The 12,798-nt window shown below is 42.0% G+C and overlaps 1 protein-coding gene across 19 annotated transcripts in view; it reads right to left on the bottom strand.

The window, feature by feature from the left end:
* Positions 1-12,798, bottom strand: part of PRRC2C (proline rich coiled-coil 2C) — a 70,490-nt gene that overhangs the window by 30,914 nt on the left and 26,778 nt on the right. For 15 of the 19 annotated variants that reach the window (XM_065072165.1, XM_065072164.1, XM_065072169.1 and 12 more), the window contains exons 6-16: positions 11,613-11,863; positions 11,163-11,242; positions 10,095-10,228; positions 9,924-10,011; positions 9,509-9,644; positions 8,407-8,481; positions 7,037-7,652; positions 6,032-6,201; positions 5,163-5,409; positions 3,881-4,094; positions 721-3,084 (exon numbers count right to left, since the gene is read on the bottom strand). In XM_065072165.1, the coding sequence (XP_064928237.1) occupies positions 721-3,084; positions 3,881-4,094; positions 5,163-5,409; positions 6,032-6,201; positions 7,037-7,652; positions 8,407-8,481; positions 9,509-9,644; positions 9,924-10,011; positions 10,095-10,228; positions 11,163-11,242; positions 11,613-11,863 (4,375 nt within the window). The remainder of the gene's footprint in view (positions 1-720; positions 3,085-3,880; positions 4,095-5,162; positions 5,410-6,031; positions 6,202-7,036; positions 7,653-8,406; positions 8,482-9,508; positions 9,645-9,923; positions 10,012-10,094; positions 10,229-11,162; positions 11,243-11,612; positions 11,864-12,798) is intronic. The other 4 variants (XM_065072172.1, XM_065072171.1, XM_065072184.1 and 1 more) reach the window with 2 other exon arrangements.

Here is a 12,798-nt window from a genome sequence, read left to right as displayed (position 1 = left end):
TACCCAGCTTTTGCTTTAACATCATCTTTAAGTGACTAGCCAAAGAAACTTTTAATAGTTTTCACTCAGAGGTTAGAGCACTGATCAGAAATTTTTAAGCCCAAGTAAAACCTGAACTTAGGATACAACAGCCTACAAGCACAAGAGTCCTGGAGTACAGGGTAAGCATCCAGTGAAGGAATGCCTTGTCCTGCCTCCCACTTGTCAGACTACTGTGCAGTGTGACTACAAAACAGTGGGCAAATAGTAACATTAGATAATGATCATGTTTCAATCGATTTTAGCATGGAGAAACAAAACAGTCCCATGGGCAAACATTCCTCAACTTGCTTGTCTATGGTAGGTGATTGATCTAAAAATACAAAAAGCCAAATGTGATGCAGCAACCTGTATATTAAAGTGAAAAACTGCTCACACTAGCATTTCAGCTTGCATCCAAATCTTGAAAAACACAGCTCAACTCTGAGAAACAGCACTGCTTTTTTTTAAAATTAGACTTTAACACTGCACACACCAAGAATACTCTGCTCTTAACCCTGTGTTCCAAGTGTCTGTATATAAACGAAAAAAAACAGAAAGTACACAGCTACAGGTGCATGTGTTAAGTCTTATTCTCTTTTCTAACAGTTATTACAAATCTAAAATAACTACTCATGATTTTGAACCACAAGAAGACAAGACTAAGACCATATGTGCTTCCTAACAGAAGCTGGTACTCACCCTCTTTTTCCATTCCTGGGAGGAGGACCACTCCGCCTTTCACCCCTAGGCCCTGAGAAGTTCCTCCCTGGTTTAGTTGGCCCATTGTTGCCACGTCGGTTTTGACGGTCTATTCCAGGCCGCTGACTAGAAAAACTTCTCTTGGCTATTTCCCTTTTTGGAGCTCCAGCATTTTCACCTGCTTTTGCAGCCACCTGTGCTGCTGCATCTGCTGTTTTCTTCTCATCCCTCTCCCGCCTCTCATTGAAGTCACTGCTTTCTGAAGCCGTTTCCCACTCTTCATTTGCCTGGTCTGATGAGTTCTGGTTGGACAAATCAGGTGTCTTACTTCCTGACACATCCAAAGCAGTGTTGGAGGGTTCATTAACCGCGTTACTAACTGTGGCACTTGTTGATGAGCTGGTTACCGCCTCATTTATCTTTGATGCGGCCTCTCTTTCTTTTAGGCGCCTAAAGCGTGGTGGCTTATCTTGCCTTGGAGGTCGAGCAGGCCTCTGTCTTCGTGGCCTCTCTCTATTTGGATCAAATTTTCTCTCAAATTTTGGAGGTCTTTTGTCTACTGGTATAGGACCATAATGTTCGTTTCTTCTTGGAGGCTGCCCATCTTCTGGTTTAATGATCTCTGTTTGCCTAGGGTTCCACTGATTCTCTCTGTAGGCTGGTCTCCTTATTGTGGATGGACGTGGAGGACGACCACCAGGATCCCTGCCACCACGCCTGTACATTCCGCCTCTGCCCCGTCTAGAAGGCTCTCCTTTAGGAAGAAATCCTGGTTTGGGTTTGTTCTCATCATCTCTGACATATGTTTTTTCTAGGGATCTGTTGTCTACTCTGATAGCATTTTCAGGTTTGAATGACAGGGGCTTTGGAGGTTTCTTGACATCAGTTCGCTCTTCTCTTTTTGGGTGCTTGCCTTTGATTAGACTGTCTTTGTCTGAAAGCAGTGTGTCACTTGCGCTTTCGTGAACTTCGCTGTCAGAATCCGTCTCTGAACCATGCTGTCGCCGCCGTTTTGGGATTACTTCAAAGTCAGAACTCTCGCTACGAGTTTCACTCTCTTCCCTTTGCCTCACAGGCCCTGAAGGCACGTGTTCTGATCTAGGCTTAGGATCTCTGTAGTGTGGGTACTCTCTATTGTGGCCTCTACTACCCCGACCACGTCCTCCATAAGAACCCCTGTAGCTACGACCTCTAGAATAATACTCCCCACGACCTCTGCCTCTGTATCCCTGATCTGGGAACCAGTCTCTATCCCTAGCCTCTTTCCAGTATGTCCTAGGTGGTAAGCCAGGCTCTCTTTTCACAGGTCTGGTTTCTAAGCGTGGTTTCTCCACAACCTCCTTGCTAACAACCTTCTCGGTCTGCTTTTCTTCCTTCACTGCAGTAGCGGGCTGCTGAACGTGTGGCTGCTGCTGCGCTGCTGGCTGAGCAGGCGGCTGCTGTGGTAGCGCAGGGGGAAGCTGTGGAGCAGCAGGCTGAGCAGCGGGTAGCTGCTGCATGACTGCAGGCGCAGGTGGCTGAACCACAGCTTTAGCTGCAGGTTCCGTTTGACCGCTCTCCTGGCTTGCTGGTGTCGGAGCAGCATCCAGGGTTATCTTCTTAACCAGAGCAGCGCTGCTGGAGGCGGATGTCTCAGGCTCAGCCGGAGGCAGAGGCACTTGAGGTGCTTCCTTTTTGTCACTTCTTTCAGACTTGCCAGGCTTTTCACTAGCTGGCTTTTCTCCTTCTTTCTCCTTCCTCTGTTCACGCTCTTCTCTCTGTTCACGCTCTTCCTTCATATCTCTAAGCACAGGCTTTTTAATAGGACCCGATCTTCTTACTGGTCTATCACCACCTTCATCTCTTCTGCCATAACCTGGCCTAGGACCCCATCTTGTTTCAGACTTAGGTTTGAAAGTTTTTTCAGGTTTTGGTCCTTCTGATGTTCTATTACTAATCAAAATTTCTTTTTTGGGCTTAATCTCGAGTCTCTCAATTGTCTCCTTTGTCTCAACAGACCTGTTACTTAGTTTAGGGATATTTGTTACTGTCTCATTCCTCTGGTCTTCCGATTTTAGAGAGTGACTTGAACCATGGGAAATGCTTCTCTTCAGTGAAGAATGACTTTCAGCCACAGGCACCAACTCTTCTGGAGAGCTACGTGTAACTTTCTCATTCACTCCTTCAAAATTAACAGCAGTGTTAGGTTTGTCAGTTTGGAGAGGCTGCACGTCTTCCAAAGGCCTGCTTGGAAACTTCTGTACCTCCAGCTCCCCTGACTCTCTGAAAAAGTCTGTCTTTGGATGAGGGTCCAACTGGTTGTGTTCTACAGAATAAGCAGCAGCAGGGACAGCAACACGTTCTTGCTCCAAGTGTGCCTCAGACCTAAACAGCAAGCAATAAAGATTGTTAGGGTGAGGGAGAAAATTTTACTCGTCAGTATTTACTTAAATGAAATAGTTTTTTGTTTCTATGAAGGATTAATATCAGATCAAGGAAATAACAGGTATTAATTTTCACAGTGGCTGCTAGTTGTGGAGGTCCATTTATCTTTTATCCTGATTAAGAGTTCCGTGTCAAATGTACAATTTGTTTCAGGAATTTATTATTGGCTATACACGCAATTTTAAATGGAACTTCCAAGTTAGCAGGCTAATATCACACTTACTACCCAGACATTAGTACAGCAAAAAGAATTTTTGGGTACTTTTAAGATGTAGAGGAAGCTTTCCTGGCCATTCATCATGCAGTCAAGGTCCAAAGTGACTTTCTTGCTTTATACCACTTGTACGTAACATGCCACTTTTGAAACTAACATACATCAGACAGAAGTTCTCTGATATGGATGTATGGAGAGCAGATGGAGAACATGAAAACACTGCAGTATTCTAGAAAACCGAAAATTCATAATATTACTGCAATTACCATTCATCAAACTAGGTTAAAGATGCTAAACGAGGGGTAAATTGTCCTTCTACATCCCACTCTGTACTAGGCAGCCATGTCTCTTGTCTTATACAACAGTGCCAAGCATCCCCCAGTCTCAGCTCCTTTTAAAGTTCTGTGTAAAAAGCAGCTATGCCTCAGTTTAAAATGCGTTTTACAACACAAATTACAGCCAAGCATGTAAGCACGGATGGCTTGGAGAACAGTCAGACAAGAGCACGTAACTCAGGCTTACCTCAAGTCATCAGGCTCTTCTAACACTTTGGGAGGAGAACTAGGTTGCTGAGATTCTGCGTGAGGGTACGGGTCTGACCCCCACATCATGCGAGGCTCTGACAGAGAAACAGTGTGCTCTCTTGCTGAGCGAGCTATATGTTCAAATGAATCTGAACTAGTTGCTGATCCCTCTATCTGGTCTCTTCTCATCAGTGGTTTGGGAGGCATCATTCCTGTGACAGATTTAAGTTCAACAATTTAAACCAGTTTAACATTAGCAAACAACCCCACCTCAAGACAAACAAAGCATATCAGGAGGTACTGAGGAAGACTATTCTCTCTCCTCTGATCTCCCTTCCTCTGTGCCTTCTGTTGTTGAAATCAAATGTCTACTCTCTGCCAGCTGACCTCAGAATGACTAAATCATATTCCCCACTAGTACCAAGAAAAGGAAAACCTGTCTGCTTCCACTGTAATGGGACAAACCAGGTCTGTAGACCTGTAAACTTGTGGGTGAAGTTTCTGATGCAAGATCTGAATGGGAAAAGGCAATATGAGTGTACACACAGGCGGGATTTTTGTGCTCTACTAAGCACTCTGGGTCCCTTTTCGGGGTAAAATTTAAAAGAAATTCCAGAGTTTTCACTGTCTTTGCTTAGCCTGCCATTTCTTCCATTCATTCCTTGTACTCATTCAGGATACCTATTCTCTTGCTCATTAGCTGGGTAAGTATCTCTGTTATACTGCATGCCAGACTTGTATTATTTATGCACAATAGCTTTCCTAGCTGCAAGTCAGATGGCCATTCCACAAATTAAAAAGGATGTTTTAGAGCCAAGAATCTGAAAATACAAATTTAGTAAAACTCTAGAAGTGCTAATAAACAAAATTTCATGGTTTGTTTTAAATAAGCAAAGCAGTATCAAGTGCTAACATGTAATGAAACACAAAAAGTAAATACAGTATTTTTCTCAGTTCAACTTAACCCATGCCAGCCTTAATACCTGTAACAAAGCAAGGCTTACACCAACATTCTGAGTACATCCTTAACTGACACTGACATACCTGCACTACAGGAGAAAGCTATGATTTTACTTTATAGTCAAAGATACACATTGACACATGACTATAATTTTTCCAGCATTACTAAAATCTATTTTGTCTCAAACAACAAAAGAATGTCATTTTCTTTCTAAAAAAACCTTACCCATTCAGTGTTACCATACATAGTGTGGTCAGCAAAAGACTTCTATTTCAAAACCAAAAAATTTCAATGGTCAGAAGGTGCTGCTGAATTTTACCTGGATGAATAGGAGGCATATCCATTGCAGGTCTTCCGGACATCATTCGTGGGTCCATGTAAGATTGCATCATAAGCCACCGTGGATCAAAGCCCATTGAAGCTAAATGCTGAGGATGTGGTTGCATGGGCTGGTAAAGGGGTCTGTGCTGGGGAGGCGGGACAGGGCCACTCGACGGTTGCGAGGGAGCAGACTGTGGAAGGACACCTTGCTGTTGTTGCTGCCACTGCTGCTGTTTCATTTGCTCCTGCGTAACAGAAAACAATAGTACAAGACTTTTTGTCAAGATGAAGACTTGAGCAGAATTTAAATAACTTTTGGAAACAACAAGTACAGTTATGTCCAAGACACTAAGCGTTCTGAAAATTAATCGCAAACGTGCATCAGGATGAACTAGGAGAAAAGGGGGAAAACCAGACTGGACAATTTAGAATAGCTACTGATTTGCTGGTATTCAGCAGAGACACAGAACAACCTATACTTCAGGCATGTCATTAATGCAGAGTGCTCTATCAGACCATAGGACCCAAGTCCAAATAATATTTGTGAGTGTCATGTCCACTATGGAAAAGCTGCAGAAACAATGATCATCAACTCCCAGGTTCCACAGGGCAATGCTCTACTTTGGCAAGTGATGAAAAAATGGCCAGTTTTAAAAGCCTTTTGCCTTCTGCTCACTTGCATACTTTACAAGTGACAAGAAGAGTTTCAATGCAGAGCAATTCCTGCCAATTCCATACATATTATAGAAGCTGGAAACCAACAACTTAAGCTTTTTGAAACTACTGTGATCACATTCTTATCCAGAAAGAGGCAGAAGAAATCATTCCTTTAATGAACTTCCTTCTTTTAATGAACTGGTTAGTTACCTGCTGCCTCTGAAATCTTGGTGGTAATGATTTCTGGAACTGTTTAGAATAGCCTGAGGAAACAGCAGGACGAGGCTGAGATCCTGAATCTGGCTCGCTCTCATGAGTCACCTGTGAAATCTCTTTCTCATTCCGACCACTGTCTTGTCGTGTAAAGACTGCTTGATCTTCTGAAAAAAAAGGGATGTAGGAGACAAAAGTGAATCTTAAAACTACAACAATTTCACGACAATGTCAGATAGAGGATTTTGTTCTAAAATGAAAACAGTCTGCCTTCTCTAACCTCACAGCCTTAGTCTGCAAAACCAATATAGGCAAAAATAGTTAAAAAAACAACCCCTCAGAACAAATGTTGTTAATACATCTCTCAGTGTCCCTTTTAAATTCAAATACACTGGTTAATCGACCACTGGCATTTAGGTTGTAGCTATTATGTGATTTAAGAAGTGCTGTCTCAGTGCTACCGTATTACATTTGACTCAACTGGTAGACTGTGCTTAAGAAGGTTGTGTTATCCTTTAAATGGATAAAAGTGATTGTAAAACCAAATCTTCGTTTATAAAAAAAAAAAAAAAAAAAAAAGTTATCTTGTGGCATTCAAGTTCCATTATATTAAAAAAAAAAAAAATGCACCAAGCTTAAATACGCGCTCTTTGTGTCTACTTCTATAGGCTTGCTGAAAGAACAGAATAGCTGAAATAATTTACATTGCTTTTTAGCAAAATGAGTTGCTGACCCTCCTTTAGCAAGAAAAGAAAAACTGCTTTTCTTTCTGTATTCTTCAAAGTCCAGCCCAAATGACAGAGCCCAGTTTTTCCTTTAACATTTTGATGAGCTGGTCAAACAGGTCTAGCTAAAAGGACAGTTAGCAGCTGTAATGTACCAGGAAAATAAATGGTCTAGATGCACTAAGTTAATTAGGTATGCAAATTAGACTCCTAGATTACAACTATGCTCTGTGACTCAGCTTTAAGACAGACAACTCCTACTCGCATGCAAGCATACCTTTTTCTTCCTTGTTATTCCTGGTTTCACTTTCTTGTTTTTCTACTACAGGTGTTGCCACAGGTTCTACAGGCTCAGGAACCTCATGTACTGGTTTCTCCTCTTCTTTCTCTTTTTCAATCTCCTTCTCTTCTTTTTCTATCTCCTTTTCTTTCTCTAGTTCTTGTTCTTTTGCCTTCTCCAGTTTTTCTTTTTCTTCTTTTTCCTTTTCCTTCTCCCTTTCCCTCTCCTTTTCTTTTTCCTTCTCCCTTTCTTTTTCTCTTTCTCGCTCTCTCTCTCGCTCCCTCTCCTTTTCCCTCTCCCGTTCCCTTTCTCTTTCCCGCTCCCTCTCTCTCTCCCTCTCCCTCTCTTTCAGAGGGTCTTCCCGGGAGGGTTTTGTCATGCAGCCAAATTTCTCATTTAACCGTTTCAGCTTTTCAGCACAAGCTGCTTTTCGCTGTTCTTCCATTCTTCTTTCTTCTTCTTCTCGTCGCTTACGGGCTCGCTCAACCGCAGCGGATATCTCTGACTGCTGTCGTCTCCTCTGTTTCCAGATTTCATCTTCATCTGGTACTGGTTTAGGGGGAAAGGGTCCCTGCCTTCCAGGTCCTATCTGGCGATCAGGTGGAGGTGGGTGCTGCAATATTAGCATTGGTTAGGTCAAGTCAAGCACTTATTATATAAACAACTATCTGTCAACACATGTATTTGCATGGCACCTTTAAAAATCAAGATTTGGATAAAAGAAAGCAAGCCTCTACCTTCCTGCTCCAGTTCAGACTCAAGCAACCTGAGCTCAAAAAGGAGAGGTAAAGATTTATTTGGGCTCACATCACTCCTTCTCCCCGTCACTAAGGCACAGTGACAGTAAAGATGACAAACATCTTTTAGATTTAGTTACACAACGCCCTAAATCACAGATACCCAGGGCGGATGTCAGACAAAAGTCCCCCAAGGAGCCAAAGAAATGCAAGGTAGCTCAGGTTAACAGAGATTTTAATAAGGACTGTTGAAAAATCGGTAAGAAGTTACTACACACACATTTCAATTGGGACTTCATCTCCTCACCTGCCTTGGCAGCCAGCTCTCCAGCATTGTTCCCATGCCCCTGTCCTCTCTGCTTCCCAAACGGGGCTGGAGAACTGAAAGCTCTTGAAGTTCTCATGCATTTCATATGCCACTTACAAGATGGTGCTGCTTTACACAACTAGCAGCACAGCTCTGTTGGAGTCCCACTCTTACTGGTCCCAGGCACTATGACCATTTCACTTGCTAAAGAAAAGGCTTATCCCTGTGTGAAGCATATTTTTCCTTTTCTAAGTCAAAATCCCTCCACCACAGCATTAAAGAATTTAACTCAAGGACATGAGGAAAGTTCTAATCTTTCTTACCGGTGGTAGAATAGATTTTGGATGAAGAGCAGGACCACCTCTTTCATGTATAGAAGGCTGTGCCGGACCCCGATCCTGTTGGATCAGATGAAGTACAAGGGTTAAGCAAGCTTATAACAACAGTCAAGCTGACAAATTTCAGATTTTCTACATTATACTGCATTAAGATACTACAATTAATGAACTATCTGCATACAATATAAATTTGCATGCAAACCAAGGCTAAGAACATTTCCACTTTATGTACTGAGAGCTACACAATTACTTTAACAATTCAAACATCCAAATTTCAGAGTTTATATTACTGCACTGTTTTTCCTCAGATTCAATGTAGCATCAAACCCTGAAAGAAACTGGGACATTTATATACAGAGAAAGTGCAAGTAAAACCAATTCAAGATCTTCCAGTTTTATTATTACCAGTATCAAGAGAAAACATTTCTGGGAAATTTTTAAATAAAGCCAACAGTAGCTTTTTCTGGGGGAAAAAAAAAAGAAGGGGCTGAAGCAAGCACAAGCTGAGGTGGTTGCCAGCCTTCCTCTACTAGAGGATAAACCCAAAACCAAAACAGTTGAGCTGATGAATTCTCCTAAGTCTGTATAAAATCTGACTGAGATGTCAGAAGTGAGCTGACACATTACTGCTAAGTTGCTCTGAAGAAAGTGGGTCACAGTACCAAAAAAAAATAAAAACCAAAACACACCCAACAACCCCACACCCAGGAAAGATGTGTGTGCCAAAAGGGTGCTATTTACTCTGTGCCACTATGAAACATGACGGACACCAGAATGACTTCATTCACTATTACAGGGATGGACAGACAAGTATTGAGTTAAAGCTTGTCAGCTGAGTCGCAGTAACTGACACAAGAGTTCTCATCCCCTCACAACTGTGGATTAGAACACACTAGATAAAGACATCCTATTTTTATTTTGCGACCCGAAGCAGTCAAGTTGACTAAGCAGCACCTGATCAGTTATCACAGCTCAGAGAAGTAGTAGCTAGTGCTTTCACTCATGTGCATAACCTTAATTGACCTGACACCTGAGTCAGACCTCTCCTGATGAGGCTGTTGCCAGAGGAGCTGAAGAACACACAAACCTGATCAGGCTGAGAGCTTTTGCTATAAGACCCTTTGGTTGCTGCTGTGGAAACGTGGGTGGCAGACTTAGTCTGTTCTTCTGCTTCCTTCTGGCCATCAGGACTCTGGGAATCTTTTGATGGTGTTTGTTCATCACTATGTGCAAAGAAATAAGAAAAATTGAAGGTATACTCCACACAGGTATCTTCTATCCTCAATGTTTTTTACCAAGTATAAGGAACTTTTTTCAGCAAAGATCATTTCTACTACATGACCAGCTGACTGGAGTCTACAGGAGGCCAATGCATTTTAATAAGGTATTAAATGATTGGAATAAATGTTATGGGAATGAGTACTTGCACTCATTTCATTCAACCTTTCCAAAAGCTAAGCTAGTTAAACAGCATTCACACCCAACTGGCAATACCAACTCACCCACTTTCCTTCTCTTTTTGACTACTTCCTTGTTCATCATCATCACTGAAGTTCAACTGCTCAGTGTAGTCCACTTCACTCTGAGCACCTGAATGCATAAGCAAATATTCAGTTAATCTTTCAGAAAGATTCAATGTAGAAATAACAGAAACCATTAATTTTATTCCTTACCTGCCCAGCCTTCATCAGCCTCAGCATCTAGATTATCAAATTTATCAAGTTCTTTAAGTTCACTAGCACTAAGAATGGATGGGCGCTCAATGGGTTCTGAACACCATGAAGGTGGCCCTCTTCCTCTTGGCCCTCTGAAAAGAGAGAAACAAAGGCCACTGTCACTGTTTACCCAAAAAATTACTAGATAAAGGGTCAACTTGTATGACAATTATTTGAGGTATACAATACTGTTCTCTCAGCTACAACATATATGTGAATTATAATCCACATGTAGTCAAAATAATCACTGCTACACCACCAGATGGTTCTTTATGCAAGATCAGATGCTTATAGTCTTGCTTGTCCACTTCACAAACAAGTGAAACATTAGCTGACAGCAGAATGCCTTGTCGCTTTCAAACAACATACTGCATAGATCTGACATCCTTCTAATTACCAATGTATCCACCTCAGATATTTCTTTATACTTTCCATGCTTTCCCACTGTCAAAGGTTCTGTACATTTTCCCTATGACTATACTTAAGTTCTCCCAGCCATCCTTCTCAGCCTCTCAGTCCTCTTCCTGATCCCAACCACAGATCATTTGTCAAAGTTTGTACTATAGCATCTCTTGCTTCCTCATGCATGTGCACAGCCATCCTCAGCTATGGAGAAATGCACAGAAAGGACAAAAATTAATTTTATAGTGCATTACAGTTCTACTTTAGTTGGAGAGCATTAGAGTTGAGAACTGGGAATCAACTCCTTTCATTATAACAATGGAAGAATTCTTTTACTGGCTAAATACTGGCTGAACAGTGTCCTCAGGTGACTCCTGCTCTTCCCAATCAAAAATCCTGTAATGTGGAAAATTCCCTCAAGTTTTGTAGTGGAGTTGTCAGACACAAACCACTCAATGGCACTGCTCCACAGAAGCCCAACTTATGAGACTGACCAGTGGTATTTCTTATGCAGTGCATACTCAACCAAAAATACTCAGTGCAAGTGGTTTTTTATTTTTGTTTGTTTGTTTCCATTGACTCAGAGAGTTCATACTCAGACAAAAGTAACACAAAGTTTCTTACCTGCTAGGCTCAGAATTGGGAAATCTCATTGGACCTTGCATGGAAGGAGGATATGCCATTCTAGGATACTGATTGAACATCTAAGAAAGATTTAAAAAAAGAAGCCATTCATTTAAAAATATTGTATTAAGCATACTGAGATCAAAGGAATCACACTGGAAATACAGCAAGACTCTTAAGACAGTTTGCTTAATATTACAGAGTGTGTGACATGAAGTCACCAAGGTGGAGTGATTACGAGTGTAAATGAACTCCTGGCAAGTTCAAACTCAGTGTAGCAGGAGCAGCAACAGACAGCCACATCCTCTGAGGAGTCGGCTGCAATCGGCTGCCCCTTCCAGCACAACTACTAAGTGTGATATGAAGGGAGGAGAAAGGGGCATTAGGAAACCACATAAGCAAATAACCGATCTCTGCTTCTTAAAAACTTTTGATGTGACCATCACTCACATAAGGTGGCATCATTGCTCTGTACTGAGATGAGATAGGTGGTGGCTGCTGGCCATTCAGCTTGGGCTGAGGAACCTGTGGTAACCGCACATCCCTCTTCTCTGCTGCCTTCTGGCCATCGTTTTGTTCTGCAGGTGTCGCGTTACCATCTTCTTGTCCAAGAGCCTTAGCTTCTGGATCAGACGGAGAACTGGGCGAGTTGCTCTTATTACCACCTTCTCTCCAACTAGTAGCATCTACATGGACAGAATCAGTACAAGAAAAAACAAGAACAGACTTTATATTACAGATTTAGAGACAGGCATGATGAAAAACACATTCTTCCCACCCAGTTTTCAGTGACACAGCGACCTGTGCAGACACATGTTCATATGTGGTACTGAAACAAGCAAGGGCCACTTGAGAAAACAGGGTCTGTTTTCTCATCCTTTTCAGCCCTACAGCTGTGCGCCTGAAGACTAAAGTTTATCGACTGCTCTAGTTATCCTACTCTACCTTCCAAAACACAATGCAATTTAAGAAGGATACAGATAATAGCAGAGGAGAGCTTTAGCTGTGGCAAGTCAGGGCCACTGTTGACTCAATTTGAGAATGCTGTTAAGGGAAAGATGAAGCTTCTTAAGCAGCAAAGGTCCACCACAGAACCCTCAAGCAGCTCAAAATAACACATACCTTTGTCTTTCTAAGTAAAGACAGGTAGCCAGAGTTTACCTCTGTCTGATAAGAATGAAACAGAAGCAATGAGAGCTGCACTTCTGGATGTGAATATAGCAAAAAGTCTAGGAAAACTAAAGGATTTTAATGGCCTATCACTTGTGACAGGCAGCCCATTCCTTTAGGAGTTTCTGCCTACGAAACATGGGTTAGGACACAAAAAAAATAAAGAGTAAACTTAGCAGAAGTACTCAGATCCATGGGGACCAAAAAAAAATTCAAACGCACACTGTAAATAATGTTCCTTTAGGGGTGCAAGCCCTTTAAGCAGTGCTAAACTGTGCTCCTACGTATCCATTACAGTTCTTCCACTTATCTTTGCTGGGGAGCACAGCTGCTAAAGGGGCAGCACTTGCCAAGCTCATTTTGCTTTCTGCTGTCAGACCTGAAAGAAGGGCTTAATATAGCATGTACAGTGCTGACCAAAACTGTAACTGTCTGAAGCACGCTGAACAGGCGTGTGTAGCCAGTT

Source organism: Columba livia, chromosome 8 (assembly GCF_036013475.1).
Source record: "Columba livia isolate bColLiv1 breed racing homer chromosome 8, bColLiv1.pat.W.v2, whole genome shotgun sequence".
Classification (NCBI taxonomy): domain Eukaryota; kingdom Metazoa; phylum Chordata; class Aves; order Columbiformes; family Columbidae; genus Columba; species Columba livia.
This window is presented reverse-complemented; position numbering and strand designations above follow the sequence as displayed.